Source organism: Pan paniscus, chromosome 23 (genome assembly GCF_029289425.2).
Source record: "Pan paniscus chromosome 23, NHGRI_mPanPan1-v2.0_pri, whole genome shotgun sequence".
NCBI classification, from domain to species: Eukaryota; Metazoa; Chordata; class Mammalia; order Primates; family Hominidae; genus Pan; species Pan paniscus.
The window spans coordinates 56,815,389-56,838,340 of record NC_085927.1 but is presented as its reverse complement, the minus strand read 5'-3'; the positions used below and the strand labels follow the sequence as shown (position 1 = coordinate 56,838,340).

The 22,952-nt window shown below is 48.2% G+C and overlaps 1 protein-coding gene across 7 annotated transcripts in view; it reads right to left on the bottom strand.

The window, feature by feature from the left end:
* The window catches only part of TBC1D22A (TBC1 domain family member 22A), a 419,760-nt gene that overhangs the window by 187,403 nt on the left and 209,405 nt on the right, over positions 1-22,952 (bottom strand). For 5 of the 7 annotated variants that reach the window (XM_003812372.6, XM_055106057.2, XM_014343350.6 and 2 more), the window contains one exon: positions 18,555-18,664. The exons of the other annotated variants lie outside the window; for them this stretch is intronic. In XM_003812372.6, the coding sequence (XP_003812420.3) occupies positions 18,555-18,664 (110 nt within the window). The remainder of the gene's footprint in view (positions 1-18,554; positions 18,665-22,952) is intronic. 7 annotated transcript variants of the gene reach the window in all.

Here is a 22,952-nt window from a genome sequence, read left to right as displayed (position 1 = left end):
GGCCTGAGAGACTTCCATTTCCTTCAACTCTTAAAAGACTCCCTTCCACGTCCTCTCGGGGGCCCCCGGCCACCAGCCCTGAACACAGAAGCTGGGATCTGACCACGCAAGGACAGAGCTAGGAAGCCTCCTGTCACAGCTGCACTCCACTGTCAGCCATTAATACGTTAAAGCCATTAATGCATCAGTCCAGCGGAAGGCAGAACCACATCAGATACTAGTTCTTTCATCTGTTCAACTCTGAAAGCCTCCTACGTGCCAGAAAATCAAGTCCTGAGTATCGATGTGTGCGAAGGAGTCAAACACGCAGGCCTGGGAATGCTATCCCCGGATAGTCCTGCTTGCAAGGCCGGTCCCCGGCCGGTGCCTAGAATGTGGGTTTCGGGAGAGTTCCCACGATTCCCTGACTGATCTGGATGACTCGGCGGGCCTACACTGTGCAGGGTGGTTCACCCTGGGCACCTGCTCTCCTCCTGGGAGGCTGCATTTGGGCACATGCCAAGCAGAGAGTGTCCGCATGCCCAGTCCCCAGTAACACCCTCGGTGCTGAGTCTCTAATGTGCTTCCCCAGCAGGCAACGTTTCGGACGGGTCGTCCCAGCCCCGCACTGGAGGGATCCAGCGTGTCCCATGTGACTCCGCCAGGAGGGGGCTTGGAAGCTTATACCGCTTCCTCTGGACTTTACCCCTTGATGGAGTCTCCTCTGCATCCTTGCACTGTGAAGAATCACAGCCACGAGTGTGGCTCTGTGGGGTCGTCTTGGGATCCCCTGACACAGGCAGGGAGAAAAGTGGACAGGCAGACAGGACCCTTCTGTTCACAGGGATGACAGTCTGACAGCTGAGCCAATGTTCATCACACGCCAGGCAAGTGCACATTGACTGCTAACGAGGACCTGGGTGGCCACACCATCATCGCACAGAACCAGGGCTGGTCCTGGAAGACCACTTGGAGGGTGTGAGGTCTGAGCAGAGATGAGAGAGAGGGTTCAGGCACCATGCAGCAGAGCCCCGGCGGCCCGAGGGAGCATGTCACATCCCAGAAATGAAATGGAGGCCAGGGCAGCTGGAGGGCAGTGAGGAAGCTGCGGCTCAGGCAGGAGGAGACCACTCTGAGGCTGGAAGGCCACGTCGGAGTCAGCGGTGAGACCCAGGCAATGCTCTCAAATGCAGGTAATGAAATGCAAATGGAGGCCACTGCAGGTAAGAGATTTGCACCACGGAAAGATGATGTAGAAACAATGGAATGAGCCAAATGAGGATGGAGGGGTATCATTCACGAGGCAACTGCCGTAATCCAGGCAAAGTGACTACACGCGCTTCCCACGGAAGACAAAGTGAACCCCAACTGTCCACACTGCCTTCTGCTGAGCTGACTGCTCGGCTCATGCACCTGAACGTAGGACTTGCCATTTATTCCTAGTAGCTCATTCATTTGATTGGTTCCCGGCTGGCACTGCAGGCAGCTGAACTCGTTCTGAATCTTGATTGTGCCATCTATCACATTCGCTATCCCTCCCAGCTGAGAGGCACTGGTTAAACGGATCCCCTTGACGTCTTCACTACAGTCTCTGCCAAGAGGAGGGAAGGGCAGGGCCAAGGACGGGGCTCGGCAGCATGCTCTCAGAAAGCACCCTCAGAGCACAAACGTGTCAAATTCTATGCAGCCTTGTTTAACCAACCCCCTGCTTTCCTACCTGCCAGGTTCATTTCTCTGATCTTCTGTGTTCCCATCTGTGAAATGGAGAGAGGAAGGGCTCCATCACAAGGGCACAGGGGGTATTGAGTTACTGTGTCTAAAAGAACCTAAGACAATGTCCATATAGAGTGCAAACCCAACCTCCCCCTAATTCCGCACCTTCCATGATGTGTCAGCCATCAAACAGTGGTTTAAGGCTGAAGGCTCCCAACCCAGCCAGGCCAGAGGAACCAGTGCCTCTGTAAACCACTGGAAACGTGACTGTCACTTGTCTTCAGACACGGGCCAACCCGCAGAGTAAAGCGGCACACCAGCAGGAGGAGGCCATCCATGGTCACTTCCAGAGGCACACAGCAAGGAGCAGAGCCGTCACGAACGCCGGCGCGGGAGGGAGACAGCCAGTGAGCCAACGGGGAGAGAAGCAACCGCGGCAGGAGCAGTGGGCTGAAAAGGTTCCAACTGCAGGATTTCAACTAAGTCACATTCTGGCAAAGGTGAAACTATGGAGACAGTAAAAAGCCCAGGGGTTGGGTGGAAGGGGATGAACAGGCGGGGCATGAGGGTGTTCAGGGCAGGGGACGACACTGTGCGACACTTTCTTGGTGGACTCATGTCACTGCACACCTTTCAAAACCCACAGCCTACAACTGGTGTAAACTGTGAACTTTAGTTGACAATAATGTATCGCTATTGGCTCCTCAATTGTAACACATATGCCACACTGAAGTCAGTGATGTGAGATACTAATCACAGGGAGGCTGGGGCTGAAGGAGGACGCTGAGGAGCACACGGGGCCTCTCTAACCTCCTGCTCAATTTTTCTGGAAAGCTAAAACTGCTCTAAAAAAACCAAACTCCATTAATTGAAAAAAATAATCAATTCATCCAAAGAAGGTAGGGAAAAAAGAACAAATAAGAAAAGATGAAAGTAAATAGGAAAATGGCAACCTAAACCCCAACCGTATAAATAATTAGGTTGGACAGATTAGATGAATATATATATGGTCTAAACATACACTAAAAAGTTAAGAAAGCAAATTGCAAGAATAAACTATCTATAAGAGTTCATTTTAAATAAAACATACATTTTGCGGCCGGGCGCGATGGCGCACGTCTGTAATCCCAGCACTTTGGGAGGCCGACATGGGCAGCTCGCTTGAGCCCAGGAGTTCAAGACCAGTCTGGAAAACATGGCGAAACCCCATCTCTACCCAAAAATATAAAAATTATCCAGGTGTGGTGGCAAGCACCTATAGTTCCAGCTACTCAGGAGACTGCGGTGGGAGAATCACTTAAGCCTGGGAGACAGAGGTTGCAGTGAGCTGAGATCGCATCACTGCACTCCAGCCCGGGCAACACAGTGAGACTCTGTCAAAAAATAAAAAATAATATATATATATTTATTTATTGTGTGTGTGTGTGTGTGTGACTCTGTCACATTTTGGCAATTCTCTTAATATTTCAAACTTTTTCATTATGATCTTTTATGGGGATCTGTGATGAGTGATCTTTGATGTTACTATCATAATTGTTTTAGGGCACCACAAACCATGCCATTTAAGACAGCAAACTTAATAAATGTTTTGTGTGTGTTCCCACTGCCCCGCTGAGCGGCAGTTCCCCATCTCTCTCCCTCTCCTCGGGCCTTCCTATTTTCTGAGACACAACAAGATTGATATTAGGCCAAGTAAAAACCCTACAATGGGTGAAGTAAAGTGTTCAAGTAAAGAAAGAGTCGCACGTTCTCTCACTTTAAATCAAAAGCCAGAAAGATTACGCTCGGTGAGGAAGGCATGCAAAAAGCTGAGACAAGCCAAAAGTAGGCCTTTTTTTTTTGCCAAACAGCCAGGTTGTGAATGCAAAGGAAAAGTTCTTGAAGGAAATTAAAAGCGTTACTCCAGTGAACACACGAATGTTAAGAAGGCAAAACAGGCTTCTTGCTGATGTGGACAAAGTTTCAGCGGTCTGCATAGAAGATCCAAACAGCTACACATTCTCCTAAGCCAAAGCCTAATCCAGAGCAAGACCCTAACTCTCTTTAATTCTATGAAGGCTGAGAGAAGTGAGGAAGTTACAGAAGAAAGGGTGGAAGCTAGCAGAGGTCAGTTCATCAGGTTTAAGGAAAGAAGCCGTCTCCATAGCATAAAAGTACAAGGTGAGGCAGCAAGTGCTGATGGAGAAGCTGTAGCAAGTTCTCCAGAAGATCTAGCCAAGATAATTGACGAAGGTGGCTACTCTAAACAACAGATTTTCCATGTAGATGAAACAGCCTTCTACTGGAAGAAGACACCATCTACGACTTTCATGGCTAGAGAGGAGGAGTCAATGCCTCACTTCAAAGCTTCGAAGGACCAGCTGACTCTCTTGTTAGGGGCTAAAGCAGCTGGTGACTTTAAGTTAAAGCCAAGGCTCATTTACCATTCTGAAAATCCTAGGACCCTTAAGAAGCATGCTCAGTACTCTGCCTGTGCTCTATAAATGGAACAACAAAACCTGGATGACAGCACATTTGTTTACAGCAGGGTTTACCAAGTATTTGAAGCCCACTGTTGAGACCTACTGCTCAGAAAGAAAGATTTTGTTCAAAATATTCCTGCTCATGGACAATGCACCTGGTCCCCCAAGAGCTCTGATGGAGACATGCAGGAAGATGAAAGTTGTGTTCATGCCTGCTGATGCCATATTCGTTCTGCAGACCATGGATCAAGGAGTTATTTCAACTTTCAAGTCATTATTTGAGAAATATACTTGATAAGGCTATAGCTGCCATAGAAGTGATTTCTCTGATGAACTGGGCAAAGCCCACTGAAAACCCTGTGGAAAGGACCTGCTTTTCTAGATGCCATTAAGAACATTTGTGATTCATGGGAAGAGGTCAAAAAACCAACATTAACTGCAAGTTAGAAGTTGATTCTAACATTCGTGAATGACTTTGAGGGGTTCAATACTTCAGTGGAGGAAGTAACTACAGATATCGTGGAAATAGACAACAGAATTAGAAACAGTCTGAAAATGTGCTTGAATTACTGCAATCTCACAGGAAAATTCGAATGGATGAGAAGGTGCTTCTCACAAATGAGGGAAAAAAAAGTGGCTTCTTTTTTTTTTCTCTTCTTTTCCCAGAATGACTGGACTCCAAGAAAGTGGTTTCTTGAGACGGAAGCTATTCCTCATGAAGATGCTGTGAACATTGTTGAAATGATAACAAAGGATTCAGAACACTCCATAAGCCTAGTTGATAAAGCAGTGGCAGGGCTTGAGAGAACTGACCGGGGTTTTGAAAGAAGTCCTACTGTGGATAAAATGCCATCGAGTAGCTCTGCAAGCTACAGAGAACTCTTTCAGGAAAAGAAGACTCCACTGACATGGCAAACTTCAAATTGTTGTCTTAATTTAACAAATTGCCACAGCCACCCCAACTTCGGCAACCACCACCCTGATCAGTCTGCAGCTGTCAAGACGAGACAACACCCTCCACTGGGAAAAAGATTACAACTTGCTGAAGGCCCAGATGATCATTCGCATTTTCTACCAATAAAGTAGTTTTGAATTCTGGTATGTACACTTTTTAGATACAATGCTATTGTACGTTAATAAATTAAAGTATAATATAACTTTTATATGCATTGAGAAAGCAAAAAACTTGAGTGGCTAGTTTTATTAGGATAGTTGCTTTATTGTGGTGGTTTGGAATCAAACATGCAATATCTCCAAGGTATACCTATAAAAACCATTTGTCTTGCAAACAAAGAAGAGTCTCTTTATTTGCTGATGACATCATCGTGTACAGAAAATCCTAAGGCATCTACTAACAAGCTCCTAGCAATAATAAGTGACTCTAGCAAGATTACTAGATGCAAGTAGGGTATTTTCCAAAAGTGGCCACATTCTCTCCTGTCCCACATGCTCTTTCAGGAGGTGACCAATGCCACTCCGGCATCGAGAGATGGAGACTAATTTCTCCCTCTTTGAATTAGAATAGACTTATGACTGCTTCCACCAAAAGCGTACAGGGGGCATGACTTCTGAGTACAGTGTGTGACTTCTGAGGCTCAGTCATGAAAAATGCAGCTTCCACCTTGTTTGAGGACAGAGTCTCACTGGGAGCCTTGTACCATCCAGCGAGAGGTCTGACTATCCCAAGGCCACCATGCCACGAGGACAATCAGCGCGTGGAGAGGCCAGGAGTGGGCGATCCAACCCAAAGTCCTACTCTTAGAGTCACGTAGGCCCAGGGCGCCAGGCTCTTAAATGAACGGGAGTCTAGATGCTTCCAGCCACCACCTGAGATTCCAGACATCGTGGTGCGCAAATCAGCCATCCACGCCATGCCCTGACAGAGATCCTGACCCACAGAACCCGAGAGCACAAAGGCATGGCTGCTTCCAGTCAGAGGGTTTGGGAGTCATTTGTTATGCTGCAGCAGTCCCTGGAAAACTGTCCATTTGCAAAAATCAACTGTATTTGTATATACCCCTAGTATATCAATCCAAAATTGATTTACTACAAATCAGTAGTAAAAAATACCAACAAAGCTATACCATTTGAAGTAACATCAGAAAAAAACAAAATATTCAGAAATAAATTTGACAAAGTATGAGCAAAACCCTATACCAAAAACTGCAAAATGTTTGTGAGGATAAATTAAAGAATATCTAAATAAATTAAGAAATACACTACGCTCACGGGTAAGAAGACTCAATATTTGCTAATATTGTCAGTATGAGGGAAACTGACATACAATTCCACATATTCTCATTCAAAATCTCAACAGGCTTTTTTTTTTTGTAGGAAATGGCAAAAGCAAACTTTATATAAAAATGCAAAGGACCAAAAATACTTAATTTTTTAAAAGAACAAAGAGGACTGGCCTTACCCAACCCATGAAAATGTGCAGTAATGAAGACAGTGTGAACTGGATTAAGATCCATTCGTACGTCAATGGGACAAAACGGTGTGTCCCGAAACAGACACACACCTATACAATCATCTAATTTTCAGCAAAAGTGAAATAGGACAAAACTGTTTTCAACAAATGGCATTATGTTCACCAGGATATCTGTAGAGGAAAAAATGAAGCCTGACATCTTCCTTACACCATATACAGAAATTCAGTCAAGCTAGGTTGTAGACCTAAAACCAAAAAACTAAAATTATCAATCATAACATGGGTATATGTTGGCATTGTGGAGGTAGGCAGGACACAGAAAACTGTTACCACAAAAGAAAAAAAAATGATAAATTAGATTTTATCAAAGTTGAAACTGTTGGCTCATAGAAGACATTGTTAATGAAATGAAGTGACAAGCCACAGAAGCAAACATTCTCAAAATATCTGTCTTGACAAAGGATTGCTATCAGAATCGGAATAAATGAAGACCCTGTGGGGAACGCAGTGTTGGAGAAATCGCATTCTGATGTGGAACAGCCAGAACTTAACAGGCGTCTAGAAGAAGATGTGGACATGAGTGTTCACAGAAATGTTATTCACAACAGCCCAAGACCAGAAACAGCCTCGGCTGCCACCAACAGGAGGATGGATAAACTGTGATAGATTCACACGGTGGAGTATTACTTAGTAATTAAAAGGAATCAACTATTCATTCAGGCAACGACACGGATTCTTATGGTTTTCAAAGCTACTGTAAATTGAATTTTTTAATTTTCATTTTTAAATTGCTTGCTGCTCAATGATTCATTCTTAATGAACCTTCTGTCAGAGCCCAGTGACTAACACATTCTTATCTGTTTAATAAACCTTTCTAAAATCTTGGCAGGAGTCCTCGATTTTATTGACTGGGGCTCTGAAATCATGTATCTGAGATCCTTCCCCACAGGGGCACAGTTGAGCCGGCATCTGGGGCAGGTGTGGATTTGACACATCTAAACGGACTCGGCGCTCCGGGCATTCATTCCCCCACCCCAGGCCTCCACCAAGCGCTCCACTGCCCCGTCCAGGTGAAGACTCTGCTTCTTGACGTATACAACAAATGCCAAATCAGAGCTCAGCTGGAGTGCACTTTCTCTCTGCCACCTTCCTGGGCATCAGACCAGTCCTTCCTTTGTTATTCTCTTTCAGATAACAACATCCCCGGGGCTTAGTCCATTCCAAGTTCCAGCTGCCTGAGCTCACGGCAGAGGCTCCTGAACTCATGGCGGAGGCTCCGCCCTCAACTGCCTTTGGCTGGCCCCCTCTGGGAGCAAGCACTGTAAGAAGCCACACATCTCCCCAGCTTAGTGTGCAGGACAGGGCTTCCCCCAGCCACCCTGTCGCCTCCCTGGTGTTAACATCAATGGTCAACTCACACCAGCCCCACCTGAAGGGCAATACCTGCTCACAGGCAGAGTCCACCTCACCCCGAGTCATGGGCCTGGCCGTTTCCTGACCTTTCCCTAAAGAAGTCATGACGCCACTGCGTTTCTGGCCTTTTCTCTGACAAGTTCCGAGATAATTTAGTCACTTTCCCCAATATTCCTATTACCTCCATGCCACCAAACAGTTCTTGGAATTCAGTAATTCTTCCCCAAGGAAAGGAAATGTAAATGACTAATTATAAAAGGCAATGGTTCTTTTCTACTCAAAGAAACTGTCCTGTTAAGTTGTGAACCTAAGAGTAGTAGTATGACTTCAGGGTAGGCAAATATGGAAGCTGTAATTCAAGAAGTAATAGCGAACCAACAACCTTGGCACGAGTGCTGTTAGTGAAATGAAAAGACTGGCAAAAGTGCAAGAATAATCCCCTAAAAGCCTGAGAGGGCCTCATCCAGCCTGGAACTTCTCTTTTTTTTTTTGAGATGAAGTCTGGTTCTGTCGCCCCGGCTGGAGGGCAGTGGCTCGATCTCGGCTCACTGCAACCTCTGTCTTCCAGGTTCAAGCAATTCTCCTGCCTCAGCCTCCCAAGTAGATGGGATTACAGGCACGCACCACCATGCCCGGCTAATTTTTCTATTTTTAATAGAGACAGGGTTTTCCATGTTGGCCAGGCTGGTCTCGAACTCCTGACCTCAGGTGATCCACCCACTTCGGCCTCCCAAAGTGCTGGGATTACAGGCATGAGCCACCGTGCCCAGCCCAGCCTGGAACTTGTCACTGGATACCAAGTTTAAACCCCCAGGGAGAGGGAGGGGCTGAAACAGCACTAGGTCAGCAGCTTCCACTGCCCAGAAAGCACACACTCAAAGCCAGTTATCTTCAGGTCCCGAAGCCAACATGCTGTGTTAAAGCAATCCTTCTTAAAGAAGTGTTCCCTCAGCTGGAATCGGCCCAGGTGTGTTTCTGTGATCTACACTAAAAATCATCCCCAAAACATAGCTACTAATACCAAATAGCATTAAAAGGACACATCCATGAAACCAATGAAAGAAACAGCCCACCAAATTATTTTTTTTTAATTAAGTATCTGGCTGGAACCTTCCTAGTGCACTTGGTAGAAAAAAAATAAAATATTAAAAAAAAAAACCTGGTCTTCTCATTCTGGCACCAGCTACTCTGCCAGCTGGTTGGGGGAGCCACAAAGGACCCTCCCTCCAACCTCACATCCCAGGTTACTCCAGAAAGCCAGAACCCCGGAAACCCACACACGGTCAACCTGTGCACACCCACCCAACTCACATCACCCAGAGAACAAGACACACACAGAGTGAAACTCAGGCAAATGGGCAGAAACCTGATCAGGAAAGAAGGTGAAAAATAAAGACAAGAAAGAAATTATTTCTCCAAATTAAACTTATCTGAATTTTTAAAAGTACTTACAATCAAAGCTACCGCACAACTCAGGAAGAAAACACAGAAATTCTGTCCTCAACATTGAGGATTAGTCCCCATGAGGCTTAAATGGGAGGCTCAAGGTCATCACTCCTGCACTTAGTGGTGTCCCACCTTGAGGGAAACCCACCCCTGCCCTACCTCACAGCTGTTTGCCCACAAGCCAGCCTGGGCACCCTCCTGCACTGTGGAAACCTCTGACCAGATGGTCTGCCTTGCCAGATCCAATACACCCATTGCATCACAAAATACAGGACTTGTCTCACAACCTCATTCACTCTCAAGATGAACCCATCCAACTGGAGTCACTAACACGGTCACGCAGGTGGAAAATGTTGAGCCCAGACCCGATGACTACAAGTGCAGCATTCCTACATAATGCTTCTTACTGCGGTGCCACAAAGGTTCTTCCCAGGCGGAGCTGTCCACGCAGCGGCATCTCCCAGTGACAGCAACCACTGAAAAGCACCCCAGACATTTCTAAGCAGCCCTAATGAGGCAGGAGGGCGCCCCACCGCTGCCACCGCTCCACACCGGGCACTTGCTCTGCATGGCCAACAAGGTCTACAGCTGCCCTCGGTGCTCTTGCACCTGCCCGCCAATGCCTGCCCCGCCACCACCTAGTTTAGGCTCCTGAATCCCCTCCTTCATCCAAACACATCCCACATCCCTCCGCGAGCTTAGACATCCCTCAGGGCAGTGCCAATGACATCGATTCGTTGTTCACACGACCGGCAGGCCAGCAGTGGCTTTCCAGGCATTACTTGCTGGACAGAGCATCTCCCCTAAGACCAGCACATCTGGAAATGCAGCTGCTTTGCCTTTTCCCCCAACACCAAATGCCCCTGACTAAAAAGACTGTCTCTTGGCCGGGCGCAGTGGCTCACTCATGTAATCCCAGCACTTTGGGAGGCCGAGGCAGGTGGATCATGAGGCCAGGAAATCAACACCATCCTGGCCAACATGGTGAAACCCCGTCTCTACTAAAAATATAAAAATTAGCCGGGCGTGGAGGCGGGCGCCTGTAGTCCCAGCTACTCGGGAAGCTGAGGCAGGAGAATTGCTTGAACCCGGGAGGCAGAGGTTGCAGTGTGCCAAGATCATGCCACTGCACTCCAGCCTGGTGACAGAGTAAGACTCCATCTCAAAAAAAAAAAAAAAAAAAAAAAAAAAAAGACTGTCTCTTAAACACTTAGCAGGAAGGGCATCAATCCACCAGAGATGAGTGATCAGGCCCAAGTACCTGGGGCAGGCCACAAGGACAGACTTTCCAGAGCTGTCAAACATCAACCCAGCTTCCCAGCCTCAAGCTCCAGCCCACACTCCTGCTCCCTAAGCACTCTGAGTGATCCCAGCCCACACTCCTACTCCCTAAGCACTCTGAGTGATCCCACACCACGGAGTCCCAGCTTAGTCTAGAATGCTCTTCTCAATCTGCTAATCCCCCACCCAGACCTTGGTCTATCTGGCTCCCTAGTAACTGCTGGTATTGCCATTCTTACAGATCTTCTGTGCACACTGGAAAAGAATGAATATTCTCTGTGTACTGGATATGGGGGTCTAGGTATGTCCATTTGCCCAAACTGTGCAGTACATGTCCTCCCAGATCTTCCTAATTCTTATCTGCTCGATCTACTGTATTAGTCCACTTTCATACTGCTATAAAGAACTGCCCGAGACTGGGCAGCTCATAAAGACAAGAGGTTTAACTGACTCACAGTTCAGCATGGCTGGGGAGGCCTCAGGAAACTCAGAATCATGGCGGAAGACAAAGAGGAAGAGGCACGTTCTTTGCAGGGCAGCAGGGAGGAGAAGTACTGCGCAAAGTGGGGGAAGAGCCCCTTATAAAACGGTCAGATTTCATGAGAACTCACTCACTATCAAGAGAACAGAATGGGGGAGACCGCCCCATGATCCAATCAGCTCCACCTGGTCTCTCCCTTGACATGTGAGGGATTATGGAGATTACAATTCAAGGTGAGATTTGGGTGGGGACACAAAGCCTAACCATATCACCTACTAATCACTGAGAGGCAGGAAAGCTGGTACTGGACGGTGTGGGTCTAAACCCCAATGCTGCAACTAACTAGCCACAAAATTGGAAGTGCCTTATGGTTGCTGTGAGGGAAAATGAACTAATATTACAACGAAGCACTCAGGACCATGTCTGGCATTGACAACCACCACCGCTCTCCCATCATACTTATGTACATGTGCAGAAATACAGGGTCAAGGTCATGCATTCAAGATGAACTCTTCCCTGGTAAATGTATCCACTGGCAGTGATACTCTTTGTCTCTAGGAATGCTTTCTGCCTTAAAAATCTATCTCATTTAATAGCTCCACGGCTATTACACAGCTACATATGGGCTACAGAGCTACCTATTACTTTGGTTAATATTCTTCTGTTGCATTTCCTTTCTACCTGTCTCCTTGTGGTTTGGGTGTCTTGTAAGTAGCATATAGCTGGATTCTGTTTTTAAATCTAATCTCATTGGAGAGCGATTTTTCTTCAGAACATGAGACACATTATTCTACTTTTTTCTGGCCTTTCTTCTTTCCTATGAGACTTTCTCTTCTCTTTCTTATTCAGTGGCTTCACTCTCATGTCTCTATAGGTAATTAGTTTCAACTCATCTTTCTGGAGATTTATTAGATATTAGTAACAACATCTCATCAATGCTGAAAAATTCCCAGCCACAGCCTTACAAATATTGGCTTTCCTCTAGTACATTTTCTCTTTCTAGTTCTATTTTTTAAATTCTATCTTTCATGTCTTAATCTGTCATATTTTCAATATCTCTCTGTGTTGCCCAGTTGGTAATTTTCTCAGCACTACATTCAGTTCTAACTAACTCTCTCTTCTCTTTTGTCTAATGAGTTTTAAATTTCAGTGACGCTAATTTCGATTGCTAGAAGTTCTGTTTGGTTCCATTTAACATCTGTGATTTCTAGCCGGGCACAGTGGCTCACACCTGGGTAATCCCAGCACTTTGGGAGGCCAAGGCAGGGGGATCACAAGGTCAAGAGATCGAGACCATCCTGGCCAACATGGTGAAACCCCGTCTCTACTAAAAATACAAAAATTAGCCGGGTGTGGTGGTGGGCGCCTGTAGTCCTAGCCACTCAGGAGGCTGAGACAGGAGAATCACTTGAACCCGGGAGATGGAGGTTGCAGTGAGCCAGTATCACACCACTGTACTCCGACCTGTGCAACAGAGCGAGACTCCATCTCAAATAAATAAATATAAATAAATCTGTGAGTTCTTTCTTCAGAGTCTTTATTTTAAACTGTTTCGTTCTCCTTAATATTTTAAAGTTACACATTGTCTGGTTCCTTTCAAATCGCTGTTCTAGTGTCTCAGGTCTCTGGGTACAAATCCTCCTAACGAGAGCAATCGCTAACATTTATTCCCGGCGCACTCCTTCTCTGCTTGGTTTGTACTTCGTCTGCTGTGAGGTCATCTGCAGATGCCTCTTCCCATGGGAATGCCACAGGTCTGTGGCAGGAGATCATCCCTCCTGGGCAGAAGTTCTCAGATGGTAGCCAGCCAACTCCTGGGGGTCCCTAGACCTTTCAAGGGGTCTGTTATATTGAAACTGCTGTCATAGTAACATGAAGGCATGATTCACCTTCCTCACGGTGCTGACATTTGTGCTGGCAGTACACAGGCAGTGGTGGGTAAAATTGCGGGCATGCTGGCAGCAGGCAGGGCAGTGCCCTCACCACACTCAACCGTCACTGTGTTCCCAATACCACATGCTCACGGTGTGAAAACAAAAGGCTGTTTCACTTCAGGATGCCCTGGATACGGCAGGAAAGGTCACTCATCTTACTATTAACACTGCGTTCAGGCTCAGCCCTGACCAACACGTGGAAGAACACGGAAAGCCTGAGGGGCAAATCCAGAAACAGAAGCGTCGTCAAGGAGAGCACTTGGTGCGCTGGCTTCAGTTGTGAGCTGAACTGAACACTTTCTTCAAGAAACATCATGTTTACATGAAAGAAGGACTAGCAGACAAATCAGTTATTCAAACGCGCGTCTCTGGAAGATAATTTCTCAAAAATGAATAAAGTTGGCCTGTCACTTCAAAAGAAACAAGGAACGGTGTTTGTTGCCAATGATAATATCTGAGCTTTTAAATTAAAAATCTGAATTTTGGAAGACTTTTATCTGCCACCCTGGGCCTGACAGCTGCTTCTTATGAGACGGTGGTAATACTAACAAATTTGATCATACGATGAAACTTATCAACATTTAAAAGATCTGCACACCTCAGTCAGCCAATATTTTCCAAATCGCCAATGAATGATGTTACAGAGCCAATATATGGGTAAAAGATCCTATCAAAGTGCAAGATAGGCCACCAACTTTAATGTAACTGAGTGTAAAACATTCACTGATGAGGTTTCAGATTTCATATCACAACTAACCTTTAAGAAACTACCATTTGTTGAGTAATAGTATAGTATTAATGAAAAAAGAATCCAAAATTACCTGAAAAGGCTATTAAAACACTTCCTGGCCGGGCGCGGTGGCTCATACCTGTAATCGCAGCACTTTGGGAGGCTGAGGCGGGCAGATCACTTGAGGTCAGGAGTTTGAGACCAGCCTGGCCAACACAGTGAAACCCTGTCTCTAACAAAAATACAAAAATTACCCGGGCATGGTGGCGTGTGCCTGTAATTCCAGCTACTCGGGAGGCTGAGGCGGAGAATCGCTTGAACCTGGGAGGCGGAGGTTGCAGTGAACTGAGATCGCACCACTGCCCTCCAGCCTGGAGGAGACTTCATCTCCAAAAAACAAACAAACAAACAAACAAAAAACATGCTTCCTTTTCCAACTATGTATCTATGTAATGCTGGATTTTCTTCACATTCTTCAGCTAAAACAAAAAATACCACAACAAATTGAATGTAGAAGTAGATACAAGAATTCTTCTATTAAGTTAGACATTAAGGAGATTTACAAAAATGTAAAACAATGCCTTTCTTCTCACTAAACATTTTTGTTTCGAAAAACAGTAATCTATCATAAAAATGTTACTTATAATAATATGTAATGGGATTTTCATTGTTGTTGTTAAATAAATTACTAAATATTTTTAATTTTCTCTATTTGAATTTCCAACATGGCAGTTATCAAGAGAATTAACCCACACAAACAAAAGCTCTTCAAGCTCTTCAATAATGTTTGTAGTGCAGAGTCCCAAGGCACACAGGCCTGGGCATGTCAATGGCAGAGCCCGTGTCCCTGCTCTGGGCAGCACCTGATCTCCCTGAGCAGGACTGGCTTCTGTGATCACACCTCGCCAGGGCAGGAAAGCCTGCACTCCTAGCCATGAGCTGGTCTGACAATTCCCTCCAGCCAGTGGAGTCAGCGCTGTTCGCTCCTGGAGGACCTCTCTTTGCTGTTAAGGAGTCCCACAATGCGTGTTAAACAATCTTTGTTCAATACCACTGATACGGTTTGGATCTGTGTCCCCACCCAAATCTCATGTTGAATTGTAATCCCCTGTGCTGGAGGCGTGGCCTGGCTGGAGGTGACCGGATCCTGGGGGCGGTTTCTAATGGGTTAGCACCATCCCTGCTAGCGCTGCGTCGCTGGGTCATGAGATCTGGTTGTTTAAAAGTGTGTGGCACCTCCCCCAACCCCTCCCTCCAGCTCCAGCCCTGTAAGATGCACCGGCTTCCACTTCACTTTCTGCCATGATTGAAAGTTTCCTGAAGCCTCCTCAGCTATGATTCCTGTACAGCTTGTGGAACTGTGAGCCAATTAAACCTCTTTCTCTATAAATTACCCAGTCTCAGGTACTTCTTTAAGCAGTGCGAGAACAGACCAATCACCTAACGTTTCTAGGGATTTGTCGGGAGAAGAGTGGTTTGTTCTTTTTCCTAGTTTGCCATCTTACTGGGGGCTAAGAGCCTCCTCTCCCAGCATTCTGTCCTCGCCTCCATCAGCTGTCCACTCCCCCTGCTCCATCCCACCAGGCTCTGAGCTTCTTGGGGACAGAGGGGTGATGCTGACTCACCCCAAAGTCTTCCGCCTCTCTGAGCACCTGCAGAGAGAAGGCAGGTGCTTCATACATCTCGGCCAAAATGACAAAGTTAACTAATTACTGAAAACAAGTAGAATACGGAATCTCAAATTGAGGCTCCAAAGTGAGCCAAAAACATAGTTATGACCATCCAGGACATCCAAAGGTAAAAAAAATAGATGTGGTTTCTGCCCTCTACAACTTCCCTGCAAATGGGACTCACTTCTATGTATTTCAGCTAGGAAAGATCCCAGAGCCGTCAACGTGGGTTTTAATACAAGCCACGTCACCTGGGCAATGGGCTTCATCTCTCTTAGTCTCAGCCTTGTGTGCTGGGTGTAACCGAGCTCCAACCTGTCCCGGGAATGCACACGCCAAGAAGCACCGTCACGGCGAAGACAATGTTAGTTCCTCACATTCATTCCCATGGGGACTGCCTACCAATCACAGAAACTGTGGGGCTAGGAGGCCCTTGAAGACCCTCTTCCTGGTGAGGAAGAGCCCCCAGCACACGGTTCTGGCTCAGCGGCTCCAATAACGCCTCTGCAGCAACGGCGTGGACGGCTGCCACAGAGCCGATGAACAAACACGCCCTTGAAAGAACACTGGGAACAACTGGTGGAGGCCGGGCTGAGAGCCTGCACTTCAGAAAACCAAGAGAGAGCTTCCCCAAGGGTTTCAATCAGGGCGATGATGTGGTGAAGAGGGTGCTTAAGGAAGATGGTTCGAGCAGTTCCAAAAGAATGAAATGGAGACAGTAAGACCAAGAGCAAGAAAAGGAGCTAAGAGGCAGAAGCGGCCAGGTCGTCCGGGAGCTGACACGCCGGTCTGCGTGTTGCCGTGGTTTTAAGTGAGTACATAGCCTCATACTTCTCTGAACTTAAAACAGCCGCAGTGCTTGTAAACACTGAACAGTCCCTAGAGGAGCTCTGCTCGGACGGCCTTATCTACAGGAATCACAGCTGAGCTGCCAAGTCCCCTGGATGGTGGGAACTGACATCCCTCAACTCTTGCTCCTGGGAGGATCACGTGGAATCCATCGTGGCACGTGAGAGAAGATCAACGGCTGCCACGGGACGGTGATGTGCTATAAACACACGCGCCAGGAAAGCATGATCCCTCACACTCATCGGCCCTGCCAATAAACCATTGCATCAGGCCACAAATCTCAGGTGAAAAATGAAAAAGCCAGCATCGATTTCATTGTACAGCAGATTTTATTTACAAATAGAGGCCAGATAATCTTGTATTTAAATGGCACAAGTCCCATCACTCACCATCAGAGAAGCGACATTTGAAATTTATAAAGTTTTACATTATGATTCAATCCTTTTTCTAAGGGGGCAAAAAGCCGAAAGGTCTAGCAGAAAGAATAAAATGTATGAAAATATTAGTAAAGGAGGGGAAATGACAAATTGGTGCTTGGGCCAAAATATATCTCTAGTGGGCACATTTTTCTTTGCAAGGAACAAAGTAAGTCACAAGGAGTCTGGACCAGCCAATAGATACGAGGTTTCCATTCTCCAACCGCACAACAGGCTTCTACTTTCTCCTTTTTCATTCCTACATCATGAAAAGTAACAGCAAAAACCACACGTCTTTCCTCAACGGAACCTTTTAGCTAATATATTCAAATTAAACTTGGAGTCTAAACCTTAGACCACAGGCTATAAAAGCCATATTCTGACGATTCTGAATCAAGTAGATGAGCTGAGACCTCTTCACTTAGTGGTATCAGGAACAACCTTTACCGCAATGGCTCAGGAAAAGCCAAGCCCTGCTAGGCAATGCAGATGACAAGTGACAACCCCATCTCTGTGTCTCTCAGATGAGGGCCCCCCTTTGAGCTGGGATAACAGGGACGCTGGCAGAACATGCAGACCCTCCCGGGAGGCCCCAGCTCTCAGCAGAGAGCCATCTACATGCGAACACCCGTGATGATCTTGGCGTTTGGTCCCTCAGAAAACGATTACCGACCCAAACCGCGCTCTGGGCTTTGACCCTCCTCTATCTGACAAGTCCTGCTCTGTCAGCAAAATTCACTGTCCCCTGTAATCTACTTCTTCCCACCTTTGGGTCTTTGGGGTCGAGTGCCTTCTGTCCCCTCATGCCATACTCACCCGTCTACCCTCCACCCCCAGTGAGCTTCCGGAGCAGGCCTCACCCTTACTCGCCACTATGCCCAGGTGTGGAGCACAGCACCTCACAGGAAGCGAGTGTCTAGAAAGGATGTACCGGCCTCAAATAAACTAAGACGCCCACACCCACTCCAGGGCCCGTCCATCCCCCTCAGCTGTTCCTCTGTAGTATCAGCTGGATCCAGTCCTCATTCCTGACTCACCTACCAACAAGGTCCTTCCCAGGTACTGTGTGGGAATCTGCCCCTACACCATGCCATAGGATTGGCCCTGTCACTGGGAGACCTGTGGCTTTTCTACAGAAATCTCAGCCACTAACCCTAGCTGATGCAGAGACCCGCAGGGTCCCCACTGTGATGCAGGGGACTCCCACCAGCTCGTGTTGCTCTCTGGGAGCAGGCACAGCTGCAGTGCCCCACGCACCTGGAGCCCTGGCCACCAATACTGCAGGCGAGGGCTCACAGCCTGGTGTCAGAGGCCAGGAGCTGTGGCCCCCGATCTGAGGCCCTTTAAGGAGGATCCCTCTTAGCACAGCTAGCCACACACACGTAGCTACCGTGAGCCTGAGCCCTATTTGGTGGTGGTGGCTACAGTCTGCAGGCAGCAGGGGATCAGACTCTGCACCTCGCCTTCCCACTGGGCCCTCAGCAGGACACGTGACCGTGCCCAGAACGAGGGGCACATACACTGTGTCTCACCCCTCGTCAACCCGGAGGGGCTGTGCTATTCCAGATGTAGAAAAGTGAGGCTTCAGGAGGGACTACACGGCCACACTGAGACTCAGGAGCAGCCTAAGGCCTCAGGCTCTCTTCACCGCAGGGGCTGTGGGCGTGGGCTGTGTCCCCGTGGGCCTCAGGCTCTCTTCACCGCAGGGGCTGTGGGCGTGGGCTGTGTCCCGTGGGCGCGGGCGCTCACCTGAATGCCATCCAGCAGCTTGCTCATGCACCAGTAGGTGTCGGCCTCGATGTTGCGCAGCACCTCTGCGGGCACGCCGGAGACATCCACCGTGTCCACCTCCTCTGCCTCTGGGCGGCGCCGAGCATGCAAAAGACAAGGAGACTTAGCCACACGGGACCTCGACCCACGAGGAGGCCCACGGAGGAACAGAGCTGAGCCTGCATCCAGCTCCCTCCACCCACTCTCATCAGTCTAGCTAAATGACTCATGCAGCCTTCCACCTCATCACTTAATGCTTCTCAATCTTAACACCTAATTAGTTGCAGATAATTAATATTCTGAATCTTCTCCAATTAATTAACATAATTAATACATTATAAACTATTGCTTCTCAGGCATTTCACATTCTAATAAGAGAGAAAATAGAATATATTACTTAATCCTAACAGATCTGAAAGTTTTTTCCTAAGATTGTGAAAACTCTGCTTCTGATATATTTACATATTCATTTGGCAATAATTCCTCTAAAAACCTCTTTCCAAAGTTAGAGTTTCCAAAACTGCACTGAGTAAATACTTCCATGCTATGATCAAAACCCCAGAAAGCCGTACCACAGATGTGCGTCAAAGATAGAACAGACAATGGCGCTCTAAATAATTTCCTTCTTAAAGTACAAAATACCGAATGAGAAAACACAATCTAAAAGTTTTTAAAATGCAAAACAGATGCCTAATTGAAATGGCTTATCAGATATTTGAACAAACTAATTTTAGATCCTTACAAAACTGTTGTCATTCAGCAAAATACTCATAAATGTTTTAAAAATTATCTTCCCTATTTTTCTTTTTTTTTTTACTTTAGTTTTATTTGCATGGCATCTTCGCAAGGAAAACGTTCTTTAAGAAAAGAAACATTTCAACCCAGAATATATGTAGAAAGGTTGAAGCAGATAAACATCACAATCATGATACGGATGATGATGCCGCTGGTGTTGTCCGGAGTCTGCTGATGCGCCAGGCCCTCTCCTGCGCACTGTGAATGTGCGTGGTCATTTCAGCTGTCACCACTCTGCTGTCACCACCCTTGAGCCCCTGACAACAGCGGGGTAAAGAGGGGCAGGGCCGTGGCTATGCCGAGCAGCCTGGTACACATGGGGAGGGGGGTGCCAGATGCAGCCCCACCTACTGGTCCCAGAACCCAGGTCCCTAAGTGCTCCCTGAGGACCCAGAGGCCCACCTCACATTCGTGTTGTGTACAGTCCTATCCCATCGCGCTGCTTCCCCAGTCGCAGCCTTGCACAATTGCTAACTCACACTGAAGTGTGTGACTGGAAGAGACGAGGTGACACGCCACCTCCCACGGTTCTTGGTTCACCCCAGAACCAGCAGGATAAAAGGGGAAGAGCGCCTCCGTGTCTGACCCTCCAGCAGGAGTGAGCAGCTGGGCGCTCGAGGGCCTGGACAGGGAGGCAACAGCCCTGGACACATCCAACATGGCGGGACCTGCTGGAACGTGGGAGGGTGGGCGGATTCCAGCCAGTTCGCACATCACTCCTCTCTCTGGGATGCTGGGGGTGGACCCTCAGTCACTCCATGGGTATTGCTTTGATTTGGTTCTGGGTTTTGTAAACGGAGAGATAATTCATCCGCCATAAAATCCACTCTTTAGCGTGTGCGACAGAGTGGTCTTGAGTAGGGTCACAAGCGTCACCACTAGTTCCAGAGCCTTTGCATCACCACGGAAAGAAACCCTGGACCCTTCAGCAGCCGCTCCCCACTCCCCACCCCACGCCTGGCAACCACAAACCTGCCTCTGTCTCTATGGAGTTGCCTATTCTGGACATTTCACACTGCTGGAATCAGGCTCTGCAGCCCTCTGTGACTGGCTCCTTCTCACTGAGCACAATGTTCTCCAGAGTCATCCATGCGGCAGCCCGTCAATGCCTTACTCCTCTTCACGACTGAGCCGCACCCCTACGGCCAGGCCACGCCGCATCTCTGCATGCCTCGGCTGGTAGACCCTGGACTGTCTCCACCAAGGGGTAATGTGGACACAGAGAGCCGGTCCCGTGGGCGGGATCTGTCCCTATACACCAGGCACCAGGCACAGACATGAGTGAGAGAACTGACGCCCTCAAGATGCTCATGAATTAAAGGGGAAAACAAGTGACTTTAAAGATTGAAAACATCAATGTTAGGTGTCGGAGTCACCCAGTGGCATGGGGAAATGGATGGGTTCCTCCTGGGACCCGGGCTTGTGAAGGACACCATTGTCCACAGCATACCGGGTGCAACCAGGCCCTCACTCTCTTGGCCCGTGTTTTCACCCTAAAAGGCAGGTCCCAGTTCCCCATTCCTCGAATGCGGGGCTAGGATGACAAGTGCTGCTGGCTGGCCATGGCTCTGTCCCCTGACCCTCCTCCCAGCCGGGTGTGCCCATGACACCAGCACTCTCCTGGTGGTTCTGTCTACCCACCAGCTCCCTGCCGGGCTGCAGGCTCTCCCTCCAGCAAGTGGCAAGGTGTCTGGTCTCAAAACTCTGCTGGCGCAGGAGCCCGGGTTGACCTGAGCACACCCTCTGATGAAGCCCCCACAGAGACTCCCAGGGAAAGGCCCTGTCTCCCAATTTCCCACGGCAGCCCAAGGTGGGAGGTGTTATTTCTGCCGGTTCACAGATGCAGAAACTAAGCCTCCACGCGCTGGTCAGTGTGCTCTGTGAGGCAATGGTGGGAGTGAGCAGGACAGGCCTGCGTGGACTCCAAGTCCAGCCCCCTCGTAACGCCTTTCCTACTGGAAGGACCGGCAGCAAAAGCCAAGCAAATAGACAGGAGGGTAAGTGGCCTCCCCCGGGCATCACTTCCTCCCTGGGAAAACAGTTTGGGCAGAATCAACTCAACGTTCTGCTGGCCTAGAGTGGGTCTGATTTTATTTCCTCTTCTCAGGGAACTGAATCAGCAGCAATCATCAGCGGGCTTCCTCTGAGAAGTTTCCCATCGACGTATCCTCTTTCAAGGGCCTTCCAAGCATGGAGACATTTCCTCAGAGATAATAAGAGTAAACTGGGAACTAAGGCCTCCCAGACCTTGACAGCCTCTGCCTGAGTGCACAGATGCAGCTGGGCTGTGGCAGCTCCGACTCGCAGAGCCAGGCGCCGCGTGAGCCAGGCAGGAGCCTCGCTCTCTTGGTCTGTTTAGCTGGCTTGTTATTTTATCTGAGGAAATGTCAGTGGCCTATTCTAGGTGTCATTTCTCACAATGGGCCATTTGTTATTCTTCAAGGTAATGAAGTAATGGCATTTAACTCAGAGAGCCCCCGCGGTGATTTGTCTTCTAAACGCCAGGAGAATTGGAATTGCCCTTATTGTTAGAATGAGATAAATATCCCCCGCCAGAGAAAGCATCCCCCACTTTGGCAAAGGCACACAGAGCGGCACAGGACACTCTGGACTGCAGGCTGTGACAGCAGGGTGAGGGCCAGGACAAGCTGCAGAAAATACCCACGGGCTGGTGTGTCTGGCCCCTGGGGAGATAGCCTGGGAAGGTCCAAGACCACCCAGAGGAGCCCTGTCCCTGGGTATACGGCCCAGGCGGAACTGCAGGCAAGATCAGCAGGTTTTCCCTGGCTTCTATCTGTTAGATGCTGATATACAAAACCAGAGTCCACTGTGGGGTGAGAATGGTCTCTGAATCAAGACTCGGAGATGGCCAACACCCATGACAGATTTTAACCCAAGACCTTCCCACTCAACGGTACACACTGTCTGCCAGGCATGCTGCCACCCGTGAGGCAAGGAGGGAGAACGAGAAGGGAGCAAACTGGAACGAGGCACGACCTGGGAAGCCCCATGGCTGGGGCCTGCATCGACCAGCACTGGGATGCTCACAGCCGGGCAAGCCACAACAAGGAGGACAGATTTATCTCCCAAAACATGTGTCACTCCATAGGACAGCAGAGATGACAGCACTGACACCAATCGAAAAAAAGATTTTTCAGGTAAGATCACAAATGAGAAAGGAAAACACAGACATGGTAATTCCAAGCAATCCCAGGGTTCAAAGGAAGAAACACGATTGAAAGGAAAAAATGATCAATACACAGGTGAAAGCAGAGAAAGGAAGCAGAACCAGATGCCAATCAATGGAGGGTGGGGCCTAATGAAATGACAGCCATGGCTGTGGCCCTGGGGGTGGGGGTCAGGCAGGGGGCGGCTCTCAGGCCCCGGGGCCTTGGGAGATCTGGGCTTAGAGATTTCTTCCTGGGTCATGAAGACATGCCCAAGCTGCCTCAAAGCAGCTGGATTCCAGGAGGTGGGTAATTCACAGGCATCCCTGGGCTGTGGGGAGGGCGAGGGGAGATGTATACAACTTCAGCTTCCTCCCAGCCAGGAAGGACCTTGACAGCCTGGGAGCCATGACAG